Here is a 21,148-nt window from a genome sequence, read left to right as displayed (position 1 = left end):
AGGAATGACAGGAGAAAACTATTCGGAAACGAAGTAAGAAACAATAACAGACAATACTCAATACATTTACTTTGAAAGCACAATCTTGAAAATCGTTGTGAAATCATTGTTGAAATACCGGATTTGCAAACCTACTATTTTATGATGCGGTTGACTGGGTTTCATTTGACCCATACAGCTCTCTTAAGCTTGAAACGTTGTTCCTTGAACTTTGTGAGAAGGACTTACATAAAAAGGGAAGAAAAATTGAAGATGAGATAATCTTTCTTTAATGACTCCACAGGTAAGTTTGAGTGAAACGTGCAAGCACCATAAGAGTTTTAACTTGATATGGACTTCTACAAAGTTCCGTTCTGATTGATTGTTCACGAATATGTTCGCAATTTATTTGTAGGTATTGTTGTGCATAAAAGATGTGAGAGTCTTGTCACACTCTGCCTGTGGTAATATGTGCATCAGTTCATACTTTTACCCTGTTTGTCAATGTTACTTCTCACAGCATGACTTCATACTTATTTGAGGAGTATAGGATGGAAGTTATTACACTTCGATCCTCATTCTGCCTCCTAGCATGTTTGTGATGTCTGAAATGTCAAGATCTGGCTCTAAGTAGTGGCGCCCGGACAGGCGATTTTTGACGAGTCTCACCGCCCGAACAGCTGTTCATACGGACGTGTGCCAGTGACTTCTTGTCGCTCCTCAGTATTAAGGGTAAACACGACCGGAAATGAGTCCATGAGTCGCACCAAAAAAAGATCAAATTTGATCAGGCAAGAGACAGAGATTACCAAGTGATCTTTGACAAACAAGAGTTTGACGGCACGGCGCTTGGTAAATGAAAGCAGGAAGACTTCCTGAGAAGCGTTTAAATACAGGGACGACGCGATTTGTTTGGAAGATCGGGACGTAAAAGTTACATCAGCGTTGTCATTTGCTGATCATACTTGCACAGTTCATTTTTTAATAATCTTAGATCTACGAGGTAATGTAGAGGACACATCAAAAATAACCTAGATAAAAACAATCATTTTCAACTCTACCCGCTTTCGCAAGAACACCCGCGGTATAGGAGATTTCTAGATGATTTTCAGACTTTTGCGTTTTGAACATAATTATATCAAGTGGTTGTACTGGTTACAGAGTTTCAGGACTAAATAGTGATTGGGATGAGGAATAAGAATGTTTCGAAAATTTATACCAAAATCATCATAATGAACAAGGATGATAACATGGAAGCTTCACAATAAGAATGCTTGACTGGGCGTGCTCAAGGAAATAGAACAAAAGAAGTAGGCATACATACATTCTACACAGGTGAACTTGTTAAGCAAGTGGTATTGTAAAGGGATCACATTACTTCATTCCTGGAATATGTGAGACTCTTATGTCTCTTCGGGTTTTTTTCGGTTTTATTAGTTTATCTACTGAAGTATCACAATAGATATCTAAAATCTACGCATGATACTTTCGATTTATGTGCTACAAGTAGTATTACTAAACTGAATTCATTGTATTTACTCCAAAAGCGTGCTATTCGTATTATTACTAATTCCACATATTTATCTCATACAGATCCTTTATTTCATCGTTTGCATACTTTGAAGCTTCAGGACATCCACATTTTACAAACAGGTATATTTATGTACAAGTATGCAACAAATCAACTTCCCTCTTTATTTCATAATATTTTTCACTTAAATTCGAATATACACACATATCCAACTCGCCGTTCGACAGATTTTCACCTTGTAAACCCCAAAACTGTTTTAGCTCAGAAATCAATTAGACATTACGGTCCCGATGTCTGGAATAGCCTACCTGATCAATTAAAGCAGTGTACTTCACTGTTTTCCTTTAAAGCTCATTTAAAAAAGTATTTATTATTGAAATATGTCTCCAGTTAGTAGTTTTTGATCAATGTACTTTTTCTTCTTTTTTTCTGAAGTCTCAGTAAGCCCTGATCCATGCAAAGTGTTTTTTTTTTCATTCCCTCCCGTTCCTTTCCTTTCTTTGATAATGATATTGCATACATTCATTAAAGCGTATACCTTACCCCCAAAATAGGCATGCTACAGCCTTTATTCTCTCTTGCACTGTCACCTGCACACACGACGCACTGTCACTCGCACACACCTACACTTTTATTGTCTACTATACCATGCAGCAGTCAATGGTGCTGCGTGCTGTTTTTTTTTCTTGTTCTAAAGCGCCAAGTCACTATTTTTCTTTTCTGTTTTTTTTTTCTGTAGCAAAATGTGTTTTGTGTATTAAGATTAAGTGTTTTATGAGTACATATATAATTGGTGTTGTATTACATTGGTATCACATATTCAGATAGGGCCTCATCCACGTCAAGCTCTGCTTATGATGACGGTCCCCTGTATTGATTTCTCCTTTGTTATTAGATACAGTAAGCCTTAATATGTTATTTTGATTCATAATCATGCCAATTCAGACTGAATGTTGTTACGCAAATGATTTTTTTTTTTTGTATTGATTTGTATGTATCTGTATCATTTTGTTTTTCATTTGCAATTGTATTCGGAGAAAGAAAATGCAGAAATAAACCAAACAAACAAACAAACAAACAAACAAATAATGTGAAATTATGTAGATTGTCTGAAAGGCTCCTTTAAATAAGTCGGCAGGTAATTCTGTGATGGTCGTGTCGCGCAGCCCACTGTCAGAAAGAAAAATGCGATCCAGCAAAAAATCACAAAACTGATTATTCAATTACATGTGCTCAGGAATACTCATAAGGTATTCACGGATGGCAAGTGTCTCTCGAGATTAATGAGCCATTTCCTCGTCTCCAGTGATGCGTCGTATGAACTGATGCAGTCTTGGAGACTGCTATTTTGCAAACATGGAATCTTTTGGATGGCATCCGGACGAATCCATGACCCACTTACGAAAATCCCTTTTCCATTTTCCCTTGTCTGCCGCGATCATGGGTCGCCATGACGGATGATTACTCTTAATTTCACCGATTCCGCTGTCACACCACTCTTACGTCGTCTCGTGGCATCCATAAACCCCGTTCCGTTCTCTTCTTCACCTGCCAAGCGTCTCCTCGTCGAGAAATCCTTCGCCCCACATACCACCGATCCATCTTCCTTGTACACAAGCCAACGACAGACCGTCAGAATCTTTGGACCTTTCTTTCTTACCTGTGTTGTCGACGTTCAGCGCTATATTATCATTTCCATCATGTTAGCTGAAGCGAAAACACGGGAAAATGCAAAAGAAATCGCAAGGAGCTCAGATGCGAAAAATTTTTCGACGCAACTGAAACACAAACTTTAGTGAGGAAGTTGATACTTTCCTTTCCTACAGTGTAGATTGATACATTCAGAAAATCTCCCTAGTTCGGCTTTCATGCCAAATTCACGAGGCAGATTTTTCTACTTACCACACTCAGAATGAAACATAATTATTAACAGATATTAATAAATCAAACGGTAGTGGCCGTAAAAAGTCAAAAGAAGACTAGACAGAATGAATTTTATTCATCATTAAAAGTCTTTCCCCCTTTTTTTCTTCTTCTTCTTCAATTTTCTTTACCGTTGTATGAATGTCTTTTAATTTTAATCTTCCAATAGAAGTAAATATTTTACACAAAGTATTCTAAAGCATCTACGTTCTTCCGGTTACAGATCAGTGTTTCGAAGACGAGCTGTCCTTGATTGCATATGAATTGATTGATTGATTGATTTCGAGCAACCTACACCCAGAAGCAGCCCTGTCAGCAATATCGAGACGGGAAAACAAACTCACTTTAACAAATGGATTTGGAAGGGAGAACGGCCAGAATATAACGTATCAATAATTACATTAAAATCGTTCGACTTGGTCCTTCAGCATATATACATGTAAATAATCTAATGTTATCTAAGCTGTTCCAACTCTTTCGTCCTTCAATCAACTCTAGCTACCGTTTTCACCTTGTTTAAATGTATGTCATGTTGTGCATAAATTCTGTTTGTAGCAACCTGTACGTGTCTCTCCTCCATCTCTTCTTTTCTTATTTTGTAGTTCTCAATTTCGCTGGAAAATGAATTTGCTTTAGGGTTTCCCCGGCTTAAAAGCGCTGCGTTTTAATGGGAACCACTTCATTTTTTTTTCTCTCCAGAATATGGCACTTTCATTAGAAAAGAATGGAAAAAAATGTTGGTTTTCTGGTTGATAGATTCTTTTGACGTTGTAAAATGTATCAATTTGAATTTTCGTTTCGTTCTGCTGAAAAGGGGGAAAAAGTTTAATGGAAATGACTATTAAGTTTAAGAAAGAATAGAAGATAAAATAGCAGTACCACAACATTACCCGTCACATGAATTCATCAGTTATTTTGCACTGAACGCTTTGAATGATCTACATGTTCATATATATATATATATATATATATATATATATATATATGCATATACAGTCCAACCTCTCCTATCCGGCCTCACTTTATCCGGATCATTCTATTATCCGGACGCAATCACGCCGTGATTTTTTTTTCCAATCTAATGATTACGGGGAATAGGGGGATTCCAAACTCAGACAAAATTCCTGCACAAACTCATATGAATCATTATTATTCTCAACATAATCAAAGTACATTCACATCAAATTTTCATCCAAATAATAACCATTCAGACACCCACTACCCCCAAATCACAGCAAGAACATTGACAGAAAGATTTTCGGTAAATTAGGGCACGGTACAGGCCATTGTTCATTGAGCAAATTATCAGAAAATTCTGAAAGCAGAACAGCTGATAAGGACGTGACATGTTCACGCAAAACTAATACGTGTGCATGGTTAGTATAGCTACTATTGCGTAGTAGCTGCGTGTATCAAACAGTGTCTCCTATATCCGACCAAATCCCTTATCCGGATGAGCTTCGGTCCCTACATGTCCGGATAGGAGAGGTCGCACTGTAATAATTATGATCCTTGTTTGATGACGTTTTTTAAATGAGTTCGCCATAGTTGAACATAATTATGCCCTGAAGAACCCGCGGCTATTGTGATTCACCCATTATTGTTATAGCCCTGTGCTAAAATGCCGCAAGAGGCAGGGTAAGATGATGTATTCGAGCAAAATTTGATGACTGAAATGTTTCATATGTAATCACCTGTGTGTATAATAAGTGATATTTTTCCCACTTCCACAGGGTGAGATGCTCATGATGGAGTAGAGTCTGGATGATGACAGAGCAGCTGTTCGGCAAAGGGCAGAGTACATCAAGGGATAACACGCAATTGAAAAGGATCGGCACGAACAGTGAGTTCAGCTGGACTGGAAGATGTTTCTGTCGAAATGATGATCACGGAAGATGAAGTTTTGGCCGTCGGTGGTTGTTCGAAGATTGTGGATAATGTCACTTGGAGCGTAAGCAAGCTGTCTGTGACAATTTGTCGATGCCGCCGGCAAATTACGCCGCTGTTGGGTTCTGCATTGTGAACTCCAGGAGGAGTTATAGTGCAGTATTTCATTGGCCTTCAAGTTAGCTAGTGATCTGGTAGGAAAGGGCACATATCGAAAATCATGGCGGTTCCTACCTCTCACGTTGCTGGCGATGGCCACAACTTTGCTAAATGGAACAGTGCTAGTGGAATGGTGGTCAAGGACCCCATCATCATCGCCCCGACTCCGAATGTGGGCGTCGTCTATAATCGCAGCTTTAACAGCTCCCTAGATCAGGGTAGCACAGAGGACTTTGAGACGCCAGTCTTCACACCCGAATACCTGATACGTGTCGTCACACTGACGGTCATCATGGTTCTCTCTGGTCCGCTGAACATCGGCGTTTTTGCGTCTCTCTGGCGCGAGCGACGACGGAAGTCTCGCGTCAACCTTCTCGTGATGCACCTGACCGTAGCCGACCTCCTCATCACTTTCGTCAACATCCCCACCGACGTCATCTGGTTCTGCACGGTGCGCTGGTTGGCCGGCAATATCACGTGCAAGCTTCTCATGTTCATCGAATCGTGCGCAATGTACGCCTCGTCATTCGTGCTCATCGTCATCAGTCTGGATCGCTTCGCCGCCATCGTTCACCCGCTCAGTGTCAGCAAGGCGGACAGGAGATGTACTATCATGCTAAGGGTAGCCTGGGCTTCCTGTTTCGTGTGCAGCTCACCACAGGTAAGAAAACTTGTCCATGAAAAGGGCAGGCACACAAGTATAACACAACGAGCAATTACATGATGCCACATCACAGATAGACAAACATAGGCAGGTATGGAAAAACAAACAAATTTAATTGATTGCATTGTACGAGATATTGGGCATGAAGTAACCGACATGCAAACATTAATCACGGACAGAAATATTTGCCATGGCATTATGTGGCCAATCTTGGATGCGTAGGTCAAGAAGAAGAAGTGGTAGTAGCAAATATGCAAATACAACAACAACAACAACAACAACAACACACACACACACACACACACTAAAGCACGTGCATGCATAAAGAAAGACACACTATGATTGTCTGTCTGTGTGTTTACCTCTCTCATCACGCATTAAACAAGTAGTAACAAGTAGCAACATTTGTCTCCTCACCACGTTCCTCAACTCTCACGCGCATGCTCACAAGCACAATCAATTTATTTTGGGCGCGTCTACAGTACACTTACAGGAGAGACTTGGTAAACAGTCAGTTTAGCGATAAATTCACAAGACGGATTTCCTCTGAATCACTCACAATTTCGCAGGGTATTCGATAGTCTTATTATTCGAAATGTAACTTCTCGTTTTTCATGATACAAGCTTTCGAACGTCATCATATTTCTTATATATACATATATGTATATATTTTTTTTTATTACATGGCATCCTTTGAAAGTCTGCAGAATTAGCTCATCAAATACCAGGATAGAACAAGCATTGTTCCCCCTTGGCTACGCCTTTAAAGAATATGCACCCTGAATTGATTATCTCGGAGAGTGAGTGGAGATTGATAGCTTGTCAGTGAGGAAAATGTAGGAGTAAAGTCACCTGAAAAAGTCAAGTGCGAATCTTTCCTACAAGAACATTTGGTAAGCTTTGGGATTATCTTCGTACAATGACGGAAACTTGCACGAAATAGATCACATTGCCTTGATTCACAACCCTCTGCAAATTCAAAAGTCACTTCAATTCATTTTCTCTCGACCGATTTGCCACGCTGACGTGGTTAAAATGTCATTCATGATTATCGCGTGCTTTCATCGTACAGAATTCTCCCTCATGTTATTTTGCTTCTCCCGCTTGAATTATGGGTTGATTGCAGTTTTGGCGTGGATTGAATTACGAGATAGAGGTGGGTGCCGTCAAATTGAAGTGGATTTCGTGCCGGCAAAGTTGTCGATGCAGGTTGCATTCTTCTCAGATATTATTCATTGTTAGTATTTCGTGGCACCGACAATATTGTGCGAGTTCAGTAAAGGCGCAACCTTAGAGGGGAAAATGAGACCCATTAAATCAAGAAGAAACCTAAATCTTCGCCAGCACATCGAAGCACGAAGAGACTCTCTCTCTCTTTCTCTCTCTTTCTCAGCTGGTAGTTGTTTCCATGGAAGAGAAACTCCTACTTTTATATAGATTTATATGAATATACTTTTGATAATATGTGTTTTTTAACTTGATCGATAGACATAAAATGAAGGAAGATGTGAAATATACAGTTGTATATGTATTACACACTCAGCAAAGAAAGAAAGAAAGAAAGTAAGCACTTTTTCAAGTTTATATTTCTCATATGATATCTAGCTAAAAGTTAATGTATTATATACCATATGAAAGGTAATTTCATTGGCTATCTATCTGGTAGGTAAATAAAAAGGGAAACTTTACGCATGAGTGAAAACCTTCGCTTTTCTCTTCAAAGGCACAAAAGTAAGAATTGCAAAAAAAAAATGAACAAGTTGCCATTCATGCGTGCTCTTCATAAGTGCTCTTCCATGTAACAATAAGATACAATAAGAACAAAAGACGAATTCAACGCAATAAAAAACATGAATTAAGTTGCAAAAATGAACCTAAGATCTCTATCATATCTTTGAAGCCAAAAAGATCAATAAAGGCTGAAATAATGGAGGAAAATGAAGAATCTTCTGTCGAATCCAAAACTCAAATGAAGAGAGAAGATGCCATATAAATAAAAATAATGAGAATTTGAATTTATTTCTCAAATTAGGAAAATTGTAAATAATTTTGGTTCTTGAATATGTCTCATGAATTCTTAAATTACTGAATTAAAAGAATATATAATAAAAGATATTCTGTTCATTTGATCATCTTTGTGCCCTATCTCCCTTTATTATTCGAAGTTTGAGATCACAGAAAATTCATATTTTCCTTCTTAAGTTTCCCACTTTTATTTTGTTTAAGGTTGTAAAGACATAAAGAGAACAAAAACTTATTTGGGTTATTTCATTCATGTCTCTCATTGTGTTAAACTGGTCTTTTGTTGTTATTGTTATCTTGAAGGGCATTTCCAAATGAAAGACAACGCGTCAATATTTGCAATTTTTACTTTTGTGCCTTGGATGACAAAAAAACATGCGTTCACTCATGCTTTTCCTTTTGTTGACCTATCAGTTTGATAGCCAATTAAATTACCTATAATATGGTATATAATGCATTGATTTTCATCAAAAACTTCTATGAAAAATATGAACTCGAAAAAAGTGTTTACTTTCTTCTTTTTTTTGCTGCGTTGTATATACATACATTGTACATATATGTTATGCATATCATACATATTATAATATATATATTTATATAATCAAAAATTGACAGAATGAAGGGATGGAATAATTGAACGTACACTACCTACGAAGGCATTATAATATCATGTCCTTTGATTACTCCAAGCAAAGACACCGCCTACTTTCATGCCATGTCAGGAATAGTGACAAATGTTCAAAAAATATTCATGTAAAGAGAACTCCAGTAAACTCTTATAACACGGCTGTCAAAATATTAATGCTTACCAAGTAGTATATCTTTTTACAGCTTTCTTAATTGATTAATTGTCCAAACATTAATATCACAAAGCAGTATCTTTTTACAGCTTTCTCAATTGATTAATTTAAAAACACAAATATTTACAAAGCGGTACATTTTCACAGCTTTCTTAATTGATAAGTTGTCAAAACATTAATATCTACATAGCATTCTATTTTTCTACAGATTCCTTAATTGAATACACTGATTTTAAAGTTTAAATAAGTGATGAGATCATTGAAACAAGAGTCGGCATTACAATATATTACTGATGGTACTGGTAAAAGAAAAGAAAAAAAAAGAAAAGACTAAAGAAACTTACAGCGTGCTAGCTTGCCATCTATGTCATATTTAGTCATCCATCACATCAAATTCGTTCCCTCGTTTCCCTTCTTTCCCTCAGCTAGTCTACAGTAACTGCTCCCTACTCTTTAATTTACAGCTCTTCGTTCACGAAGTAAAGACTCCCGAAGGCAACTCGAATTTCACACAGTGCGTCGACTACGCGTTCGCCAAGAAACAGCCCAAGCTGTGGTGGTCCTACCACGTGTTTGTCACCCTCGCCATGTACGCCATCCCACTTCTGGTCATCTTCTGCTGCTACGCCGCCATCGTTTACAAGATCTGTCGGCAGTCGAGAGAAGGTAGGGCGAAATAGACCGTGAAATTACGTTGACACATCAAATTGCCTTGAGAATCAATGTCCCGTTACGTTTGCGCTGTAATTTTGCATATATTGTATTTCATGGTTTTGATAGTTCAATGCGGATATTGTATTCACATCTTTTCGTATTGGTCACTCACACATCAAAATTCAAGTAAGGAACAAACAGTTAACAGTCAAACCTGCCTTAGCGGCCACCTGCCGTACGCGATCACTGAATTCCTTCCGAGAATTAAAAAAAAAGCCAGGTTTAACGACCCCGTATATAGCGGCCATCTGTCTGTAAGGGCTTTTTTTTTTCGTCTTCCTTGGGTGGCCGCTATAGGCAGGTTTGACTGTGCTTTCATTCAAAATAATGTTTTATCATTTACTTGTTGCATTGTTAGCGGTAATAGGTGCGTCGTTTTTGTGTCGCATTATGTGACCTTAAGAGAGGGTCACTTGCAGCTATTTGGTCGACTTTGATAGGAGAACCTGACGCCTTGTCACAGCCTGTCACGTCATATAAAGATTGCTCTTTTAAAGAAACTAACTCATTGACATTTTAATGCGTTGCTCATATAACCTCATAGTATTTTGTCCCTGACAAAAGACTGATGAAACATTTTCAGGCAACCGAAAGAACGTCCTTTCGGTTACTACTAGAACGAGATTTGAACGAATTAAAATTCATTCAGCTCGCAGATAAATGAGTTGGTATCAAGATGCATGCAATATTCCTGGCCAATTAAAGAAATCGCTCGCACGTCTCTGATTCTATTTCCTCACAACTGTCGAGATAATTTTTGTCTTGACAAGCGGCTAGAAACTATATGTGAGTTTGGAACATGAACCACTATTCAAGAGAAAGTAGAAATTCTGTCCAATTGCGTACTCACCGCGGAGATACGTGGCTATTTTTTTCTTTCTATGATGATAGTAATAAAAAGTTACTTTAAAAAGAGGAGACAGCTCATGAAGTGATAATTGTACACCCAGCGATATCTTTAATCTACAATTGGTATCATTCTTGCTTCTGCAAAATTTGTTGTCATTTTTCGAGCTTATGCAACTTCTTTGGCTAACATGATTTGGAATCACTTCTTCATCGCGTAACAATGATTTAAGTTTCAGTTGTTTTGTTAGTCCACTTGCACAAATGAAAAGAAAAATAACGTAGCGGATCAAAGACACTCTTAAAGAAGAAATTTAATCCCAAAATTGTTCGATTTCATACGAAAGAGGAAAAAATCCCTGCAGAACAGTGCAAAAACGATCAAAATCGAACAAGAAATAAGGAAGTTATGACATTCTTAAATTTTAAAATTATTCGGAAAACTCTTCTTGATCAGTCGTTATGAATATTGAAATCAGTAAATTTATGACGTCAAGCTCCTACAATTTCTTATTCATTTCAAGTACAAAAAAATGACCTAAACATCTCATATTTCAGCCGCATTGATATAAAATATGCCTTAAAACCACCCAATGTAAAAGAGAATAAATTTTACCTCTGATATAGTTTGGTATTGGAATATACGCTTTTATCTGTATCAACTGAAATAAGAATTTTTCCGAATTTCATATACAACATATATGAAAAGTTGTGAGGGGGATGACACCATCAACTCGCTCATTTGAATATTCATTAGGACTGGTCAAGAATTGTTTTCCAGAAGAATGTGAAATTTCAAAATGCCATACCTTTTTTATTTCTTATCCGACTTTGTCAATTTTAGAACGTTACGTAGGATTTTTTTTCTCTTTCTTTTGAAGTTTATTCATTTTTTTCGGGTGGATTTCTTCTTCATTGAACTATAATCTGACAAAGTCAGTGATAACTAAAGTTATTCGTGACAAAGAGATATATAGATTTACAAGTACATGAACGAAATCACGTATCACACGTGTAAGAATTAACGTATTTCAAGGTATATGACGTGGAGGAGACAGCCATCAGTAAGCAGTGTGGTTGACTGAGATGACGGCCGCGGAGTAAAATGATATAACTGTATATAAGAAAATTAAAAATTCTGATTCGAACTAAGTGAGCAACGGCAGGTAACGGTCGGAACTAAAAGGTGACTTTATGAATAAACTCAAATCTTTTCTCCTCCCCCCCTCTCTTTATCCACATCCAAATTATACACACGTCAAAAGAGAGATGGAATAGAAGCCGTTAATCATAAACGCGACCTTAATCGTTTCTTAATCCTTTCAAACGTAAAAAAAAAAAAAAAAAAAAAAAACGTTTGAAAAGGTATACCTTCTAATGAGGCGGGATAATAAAGGTAGGTGGAATCAGGGAGGTGAAATTTGACAGAGCTGACTACAGAGCTGAGCATTGGACACGTGACTTCTTCGATGGGCCCAAAATTGAAACTTGGTTTAAATCATCCCATGTCCCATGACTATACAACACTGGTGCATTCAGACGCTGTCTTGTTAGTCAGTAATCCGGTAATCCGAACATCCGAAAAAGTGATTAACTAATGTTTGGGTCGACTAGGCAATCATACAGCGCGAACGTCATCTGCAATTGCAGGTTATTGAATTGAATCGCAGGAAACAAAAAAAAAAATGACTGCACAGCAATGAAATGTTAAAATACCATTTATCTAAAATTTGAAGTATAGGCTACAAGAAGTGAGGGTGATTTTGCATTAACTTCTGTGGCGCCTCTTCTCTTCTTTTCCTTTTTGAGGGCAAGGGGTGTTGAGTAGCTGAAATCATTCCTGCATCCTCTTCATTTCTGACACTCCGCCCACAATATGATAATCGTCTACCTGCCAGTCCCGGTGTGGGGCCAATAACGCTGATTACCCACCCCCTTGCCCCTCCGCGCTCATATCATGAGGTCTATCGAGAAAGCGGGTAGATGTCAATTTAGCCTGATGAATATAGTATTGGGTGACTCTCTTTTGACCGCTTGATACGCTCGTAAAGTTTGTTTGGCAAAACTTTAAAATGCACTTATCGTTACCAATTGGAGCGAGAGAAATAATTGAATTCAAAGCCACCTGCAGCGCAAAGTTATCAACAATGGCGTAGGCTTTATCCAAACTGCTATCCGCTCGGCTTCGGTCGGCTCAGGTAACCTTTATGAAAATGATTCATTGTCAAAATCAATCGAATCCTCCGGGAGAGATCCGGGACATCTGTCCGTGACCAGTTACTGTTTTGACGATTGTTGCTATACTGAGGTTTTCCGGAATGAGTTTGCCTGACTGATGTTATTTGACTGAGAGATTGTATGCATATCCGTGATTGCTGGACTGATGGTTTTCAACCAAAGTACATGTATATGACTGGCTCGACGACTGATACTGCTTCCCGAAGATAAATTTTATCACGTAAACTTTACAGACCTTCCTTGGATAATCCGACTGAGAATTCAAATTTTAGATTAACCGTCTTTCGTGCAGTCAAACTGATGCTGACATTGTAAGTCACAATCCTCTATTTCGGTTCAGTTCACTTCATCTACTTTTATTTGTCAATTTTTACACACACGCAAAAGTTTTGGATCAACAACAATTTAACTGTTATAATTGTGACAAAATCAAAGATAGCTAAACGTACTCTAACATAACTAGACATACAGGTACATGAAAGAAATAGCGTATCATACGTGTAAAAAATTTACATATTTCGAGGCACAAATGGAGGAAACCGTTATTAACAAGCAGTGTGCTTGACAGGAATGACGGTCTCGGGGTAACATAATGTATAAGAAAATTCAAAATTGTAATCGGAACTGAGGGAGAGCAATGGGAGAAAAGAATACCTTCAGCCTCTAGTCATATTTCCCATTTACCTCGAGATCCACTAATTTCACTTCATTTACTTCCACATTAAAAACAACAATCATTTCAGTTTTAACTTCATTATGTCGTCATAACTTAATAATAATAATTCATCGCGAAATGACCATTAGAAGCCAATTAGGCTTGATTGAAAAAGGCCTCAAAGTTGTAAACAAGACTTTCACAACTGAAAATAGGGGTACAAAATATTTGAATCGCAAATGGTACATAAACAAAATGGGATGGAGAAGGAAAAATGCCGAAGTACTGGCAGAATATGCAAAACGTATAGTTGCTATTTAGGCCTACACAGTTTGCTTCTGAAGTGACTTCTAAACGGCTGCAGTGACTAGGAGCTTTTCAGTTCTTTCCGTAAAGTTTTCTATAACATGGGACCCTGAGTGAAAATGATTGTGTGTCTAGCACGTTTTCATAGGTTTTCTCTCATGACTTCCTGATTGAGGTTGGTCCTTATTCATCTGCTCGATCTCTCTTTAAAAAAAAAAGACTACAGCCTCTGACCTTATGATTTCTTTGCACTCTCCCTTCAACTTCTACATTGATAAAGTTCATATTGAAGTCAAGAACTGTGAATTATGACTGACGATGGATTTGCGTCATTTTGGTATGCGAAGTATTCAATGTATGTTTCTGAGTATATTCTTTGAATGACATTGAAAATGTTAGTGCGTTCACGTGATTATTCTAGTGTGCTTAAAGTTATCAGGTACGGGAAACACACACACGCACACACATACACACACACACGCACACACACAAACATGAGAATCAAGCGTAATGATAAGCATGGTGGCGTCCAGCTGCTCAAAACATGGTTAGTTACACTACAGTATTTTTATATAAGGCCCTTTTCTCTTCAAATAAACCTTCCCAGGAGTAGCTTCCTGCAGGCGTCTCGCTTAACATGCCCTTTGGACGACATTGACAATTCAGTACGTACAATACAAAAGCATGGTATAAAACTTCAAAACAACACATTGCGCGTTGAAATATGAAATCAATCTACACCGAGTCCTGTTTTTCTCTGCACTGACGCAAACATTTTGAGCGAGATTAAGATTTAAGACTGTTAAAGGTAACTCTAAAATGACAATACTGCATGGCGAGTAAAACCAACATAAACGATATCTCAACGCACCTTCTTGGTTTCCAATATGGACTCCGTACAAAGTAGTGGCGTGGCTTCGAATGTGCCCCCAATTGGCAGCGAATGGAAATCGATGCAGTCGGGCCGACCTTCCCGTTAATCTCTTTGCTCCAGTCCTTTTGATTTCGGATGATTCGTCCTGTTCTATTGTGCAACTTGAAAGGCTGGCTGCAGCACGTAACTTAAATTGCTCCGATATTTTTATGACAAGCTGAACGTAATGTTTCCATGACTTCTCTTTGCTTTCTTTCAGTTGCGAAAGCTCTTAAAAACGGCAACCATCCAAGTCTCAGGCGAACCGGCCTCGATCGGCTTCCACGTGCCCGTATGAGGGCGCTGCGACTAACGGCGACAATTGTAACTGCGTTCATCATCTGCTGGAGCCCCTACTACATCGTCAGCACGTGGTACCATGTGGACAGCGGCTGGCAGGAGACTGAGAAGAAAATGCTGAAACCCGTTTGGCTTATAGACGTTCTCATGGCTCTGGGATATTCCAACATCTGCGCTGACCCGATCATTTACGGCGTGTTTAGCACGAAACTCTGGCGCCAGTTCAGGCGGTGCTGGAAAAAGAGCTCGCAGGAAAGTCGGCCTCGTCTCAAGGTGAAGAGATCGCTGTCCTGTTCGCACTCCACCGTGACCAGGGCCTCGTCCGTGCGCTTTGGGGTCACGACGTCCGTCCATACTTGTGCGCAAGGCTGCAACGAGCACCCTGTAATCGAGTTGAGTAACATGACGCAAACCCGGGGAGACAGTGTTTCATACTGAGCAAGCTGAAAAAAAAAAAGATAACGTGACTAACTCAAGACAAAACTGTGTTGCAGCTTGTGGATATAGCATGAGAAGAAGGCACGGTTCAGCGATGAGACATTTGTGGAATTACTAAGACTTTGCTGCGTGATAATCTATGTGGTTTAATTTGTGTACTCACCGCTTCAGTATATATACATATTTCGTTAGGGACAAAAAAAGACACTATTCGCCATCATTTATTATTGACGGATATTGAGAAATGGTATCTGGTTTTTATACTGCTCAATTTCGTAGTATCATGCCGTATATTCACGAGTCCATCCCACACTTGAAAGTTTTCTTCAGGTCCAGAAATGAAACCAGTGTCGTTCAATTCGACAAAGCACACAAATGTAGACAGGCACACACCAAAAAACAAATATTTTTTTTTTAAATGAATTGGAATTTGGACGTTTGCCGCCTGAAAAGAACCCATCTGCAAAGATACACATCCCAGCCCCAACCAATATAGAACTATACCCCGAAAAAAAAGCAAAGTTATACAACATCCAAAATTTTTGCGCCAAGAGCTTCCACTACTCTTGGCTACGAAGTTCCCCATCAATATGAATAATTCATGTGAAAAAATAAAGGCAACACTCATAAAGACGGAGGTGAATGGAGATAATGGATACACCATTTGCGGAACAAAGTGGCAAGTAGTACGCTGAGAGACCCCCGTGTTGCTAAATGAAAATTGAATAAGAAAGGGAATGCAATTATTACCTTCGAGTATTAAGTTATGATTATCATGAAATAGTTAGTATCCTCTTAACACTGAAGGACAAAATTTAATAGTTCCTCGAGATTGCCTGTATTGCTCAAGGGATTTGGTAGTGCCTGTCTCGAACTGATTATAACCTTGAACTTGTGTTAAATTTGGCAATGAGTCGTTAGACACCGATCCACTTAAGGGGCTGCCTTATGTATTCTAGCTAATTAAAGAGGGATTTTTAGTCACGTGAACATTCTTAAGGTGACTGTAATCTGAGGAACACCAGCAATTTTCTTGGTCTCTTGGTTTAGAGGGGGGTCTAAGCAGTATGGAGAATGCAGCTATAATAGCTGGACGCGTAGAAAAATAATAAATCACATACCATACGGGCAGCATGAAGAAGATGTCTTTGGCTTTGAGTAGCAAATCGACTTGATATAGAGTAAATAGTTGTCTTCATAATCATGAAAATGTGAAACCAGGATTATACTTTGATCAATGTTTACAAATGCTGGTTCAGTACTCAACCAAGAAAAGAAAAAGCAAAATAAAAAGAGGACGCGACCTGAATATCTAAGACGACTGTAAGTACCAGATCAAACTGAAGACTTTTAAAAAGATGGGGTTCTAAAACATCAGATTTTGGAATGAAAGTATACTGGTGTAGAAATTTTTAGGCATACATTTGGCAAATATTTTGGTGGTATAAATTATCATACAATAATTTGACTAATAATCTCTTATCATAACGTTTTTGTCTCTGAAAAATACGTATATCTCTGATATTGCCACTGCTGCTCTTTCTTAATGTTTAACAATTTTGATATTTACGTGCGTCACATAACTTGGCGAACTTACAGACTACTAGTCAACTTTGGTTTTGGGGATAATCCCAGTTAAGGGCGATCCCTCCAAACTGATGCCAGTCATATCAAACTGATAAGGAAAATGGGAGTCGAATTGTTATTTTGAATCAGACAAAGTCTCTAAATGTAATATAAAAAATCTTAGAACAAAAACAAAAAATTAGTATCATCGCGATGAGGTTTATAAAGAGTCAAACGACTGTGAGAACAAGTAACAAATGAGTCCGATCAGCAAGAATTCTGAGACGTATTTGAAATGACGAACACCTGACTAACTCCCGCCATAAGAAGGATATGTAAAGCCATCATTAGTGACGGACTGTACGCAAAGCTGCATCTTTACTGTCTGGGTTCCAAGGCCAGTTTTTTAGCCTAACCTTGTTTGGCCGTCCGCCCAACGTTTGTTTGTTTGTTTGTTTGTTTGTTTTTTGTGGGCTTTGCCCTATTTCCGAGGTGCTCAATCCGAATCTGGATGATGCGACTCCTTCATCCTTGAGGGTTTTGAGATATTAAAGATGGCCGTCGATATGGCTTCCAAAATCTGAAATTTCTAGGTATGTCCGTATAAATGATGAAAGATTGATGAGAAAAGACTTGGTTTCAGCTTATGATTGTAGGGTGCTGAATCCGAATCTGGATGATGCAACTCTTGCATTCTTCAGCATGTTAAGATATTCAAGATGGCTTCCAAATATACAATTACCATTTTTCTATATTTGCTTATAAATGGTGAAATTTGAAAAGAATCGATGGATTTACCGTATTTCGAGGTTGCTGCATCCGAATCTGGTTAAAGCAACTTTTGCTTCTCTGGCGGTTATGAAATATAATTATCCAAGATGGCCGTCATAATTGAAATGTCATTATAAACATATCCTTACTTTACAAAGAAATAAATAGATTGAAAATAAATTGATGGTTTAAATCTATTTCTAGAGTGCTGAATCCGAATGTGGCTGAAGCAACTCTTGCTGGTGTGCATTTTCGCTGCTATCTTGAATATCTAAAAACCCGTAAGGATGCAAGAGTTTCATCAACCAGACTAGGATCAGCACCTTCGAAACAGATCAAAGCCATCAATTTGTTTTCATTAATTCCACCATTTATAAGAAAATACTTACATTAAAATCTCAATTTTTGGAGGCCATCTTGAAAATCTCAAACTTCTTTAAGATGTCAGAGTTGCACCATCAAGATTCGGACTCAGCATCCTCAAAGTAGGGTAAAACCATCCAAATACATTCGGTGGACGGTAAAACCGTAGTTCGAGGTTGCTGAATCCGAATCTGGTGGAAGCAACGTTTGCTTCGCTGGCGGTCATGAAATAATATAACTATCCAAGATGGCCGTCATAATTGAAATGTCATTATAAACATATCCCTACTTTATACAGAAATAAATAGATTGAAAATAAATTGATGGTTTAAATCTATTTCTAGACTGCTGAATCCGAATGTGGTTGATTCAACTCTTGCTGTGCGCAAGAGTTTCATCAACCAGACTTGGATCAGCACCTTCGAAACAGGTTAAAGACATCAATTTTTTTCATTTTTGTTTCACCATTTATAAGAAAGTACTTACATTAAAATCTCAATTTTTGGAGGCCATCTTGAAAATCTCAAACTTCTTTAAGATGTCAGAGTTGCACCATCAAGATTCGGACTCAGCATCCTCAAAGTAGGGTAAAACCATCCAAATACATTCGGCGGAAGGTAAAACAAGATTTAGCCTCTGGCACCCAGACTATTAGCAGATATTTAGATCAGCTATACATGTACGATGGACATAATTTCAACACTCAAAGAAACTCTGTAACGTATTTCAGATCATACTGACAGAATATAAAACACTTTGAAATCAATGACAATGGCGCCTGTACGGATTTCAGATCAGCAACTCGTAAAATGTAAACAAATAAACCAGCAGTTTGGATAAAACATGCCAGAGTCGAGATTCATTTTTTTTTAAAATCTTACTCTAGGACGAGCTTGCTTATGCCATAAATATTCAAATGTTTCAATGCACAACGGATTGTCTTCTTAACTGTTCCTTCTTATCTTGACTCACGGTATTCATATTTCGTTAATCACACTGCAAGAAAATGCTGTTCATAATGCCAGTTGTTCACAAGACAGGACAAATTCTGACTAAGACCATTGCGGGCACAAATTCTACATATATATATTTTAAAAAAGACAAGAGGAAGGAAAATGGATGATACTGTTTACAGAGCTGCGGAGCTTAAAGGACTAGAAGATTGACGCCTTATGCATAAATATTGCTTTTTGGTTTCACAAGGTCTGTTTTTTGTTCAAATTTTTGTTAACCTAGTCCTCAATCACCTGCATTGTGCGTCTTAAAATTTTCCCATCCCCATCTTAGGGAAAGTGCTTCAGAAAATCACCATGAATAGATTTACATACTCTGCCCGGCAATGGAAATGGAAAGCCTCATTCAAAATAACCCCTTCCTTCAGAAAACTGTACTTATCCAGTGGATATCACGCCATCCTAAAGTAATTCGTCCTCGGGTCATTGGGTAATGAATGCATACTTATAAGGACAGGATGGTGTGTTTTTTTTAAATCTAGATATACAGTATTTTTTTGCCATATATTCCATGTTCAAACTGGGCCAAGTGCTTCGTGTCTTTTCTCTTGTATTTTTTTTTTGACAGCCGGCTTTGTACGAATAGTAATCCAAATCCTGATGTGCATACTTCTCTACAGTTAAAAATAAAAAACGAAATAAAAAGTAACTCACACATACACACATACATGCACGCACACACACACTCAGGACATCTGCGCTGAGTTCTCAGTAATTAAAGCGGACACATGGGCAAGCAACCACGTGACCTTACATCCCCTTCGAAGCACAAGGCGATGAAACTAAAATAATTTGCCATAATATTAAAGGTCACTACCGATCTTGTTAATGAACCATAACTCGAGATCTCAAGATTCTTGTTGTCACTACTGTTGTTAGTTACATACTTTTGCTATGAATTGCGACATATTTGATATTAATCTTTTCAACATTAGCCACAATATTTTCTCCTTAGTAATCAATATGGGTATGGATCTTAGAAAAAACCCGGACGAAATGTTCCCACCCTTAAGATTTAAGACATTGGCTCATACGTCATGTCTACATGTATCATAATTATGAAATTAACTTTGTATTATAAGATATATGTAATTATATCTTTCATTATTGAAATCCTGTTCACGAATATAGGTCGTTATACATACCATCACGAGACCAAACATAACATTGTTATGTTGAAGACAAATGCCGATTAAGAAAAATGTGCCATACTGTGACGTCATATTTATTGGTATATTCCTTGATAGCTTGTGTAAAGCGCTATCGGCATCGGTCAATAGACCATTGTGTAAAATCAGGCCCACTGCTCGCGGTACTCTGGTTGTCTCTGCTGCAAAATGTTTGCAAACAAACAAGCAGACTACAGTGATATTTATCGTAAGTGAAAACATTTTTTTAACTTTTTTAACGATCTGTTTGAGGATATAAACAAAATACATCATGAACAATTTCAAGCCTCTAGTGAACGAATTCCTTGGCGAAAGGACGAGCACTATTTGGGTCTGCTCGGAATTGATATTAGGGAGCTTTAGATTTTCGCGACGGGGGCGTTCAGGGTGGGGGGACCTGTTCTGAGCATGCGCAAAGTCGCTTATCAAAAGCGATCTACTTATAGCTCGCGTCGTCTGAGTTTTCAATACATGTTTTGGACTATTTTTACGTCCGCTCAATTCACGACGTAGTGAACTACTTGATGCATCGATTATGGGGGAGCCATTTTATCTTATCTAGGTTGCGTCCTCGCGTAATCTAAAGCTGCAGCACGACGCAGGGAGAGAGGAGAACGTCCAACGCAATCGTCTCTTAAACGTCCGCGTCGTAAATCTAAAGCTCCCTATTTTCAACTAGTGGCTGTTAGTGCTTGGTCTATGTTTTGTCGTTTATGATAGCTACCGCAGTATAAGCGTTATCATTGCCTCTCTTATCAACACTATTGATACTACTGGTTGTTGTTTTTTTCTACTGCTACTACAATTACTACTACTACGTACTACCATTACTACTACTATAGTAATCAGGGATATTGGTATTTTTATTAACACAACAATACAATGGTGAGA

General features: G+C 38.2%; 1 protein-coding gene across 1 annotated transcript; it reads left to right on the top strand.

Moving 5' to 3' along the window:
- The first annotated feature begins 5,540 nt into the window (after window positions 1-5,540).
- Window positions 5,541-15,375, top strand: LOC139725583 (gonadotropin-releasing hormone II receptor-like). The gene is made up of 3 exons (XM_071636674.1): window positions 5,541-6,140; window positions 9,430-9,631; window positions 14,858-15,375. Exons 1-3 carry the CDS (start codon window positions 5,541-5,543, stop codon window positions 15,373-15,375), a joined length of 1,320 nt encoding a protein of 439 aa, XP_071492775.1.
- Window positions 15,376-21,148: the final 5,773 nt, after the last annotated feature.

This window comes from Diadema antillarum, unplaced genomic scaffold (genome assembly GCF_040938485.1).
Source record: "Diadema antillarum isolate AM-2024a unplaced genomic scaffold, OU_Dant_1.0 seq00000050_RagTag, whole genome shotgun sequence".
Classification (NCBI taxonomy): Eukaryota; Metazoa; Echinodermata; class Echinoidea; order Diadematoida; family Diadematidae; genus Diadema; species Diadema antillarum.
Note: the sequence above shows the minus strand (reverse complement) of the source record. Positions and strands in the feature narration are given on the sequence as shown.

Bases quoted from the DNA above. Each gene is read 5' to 3' on its own strand.
- LOC139725583 (XM_071636674.1), top strand. From the start codon at position 5,541: ATGGCGGTTCCTACCTCTCACGTTGCTGGCGATGGCCACAACTTTGCT. The intron at 6,141-9,429 runs GTAAGAAAACTT...TTTAATTTACAG, and splicing joins TCGTGTGCAGCTCACCACAG to CTCTTCGTTCACGAAGTAAA. The intron at 9,632-14,857 runs GTAGGGCGAAAT...GCTTTCTTTCAG, and splicing joins CTGTCGGCAGTCGAGAGAAG to TTGCGAAAGCTCTTAAAAAC.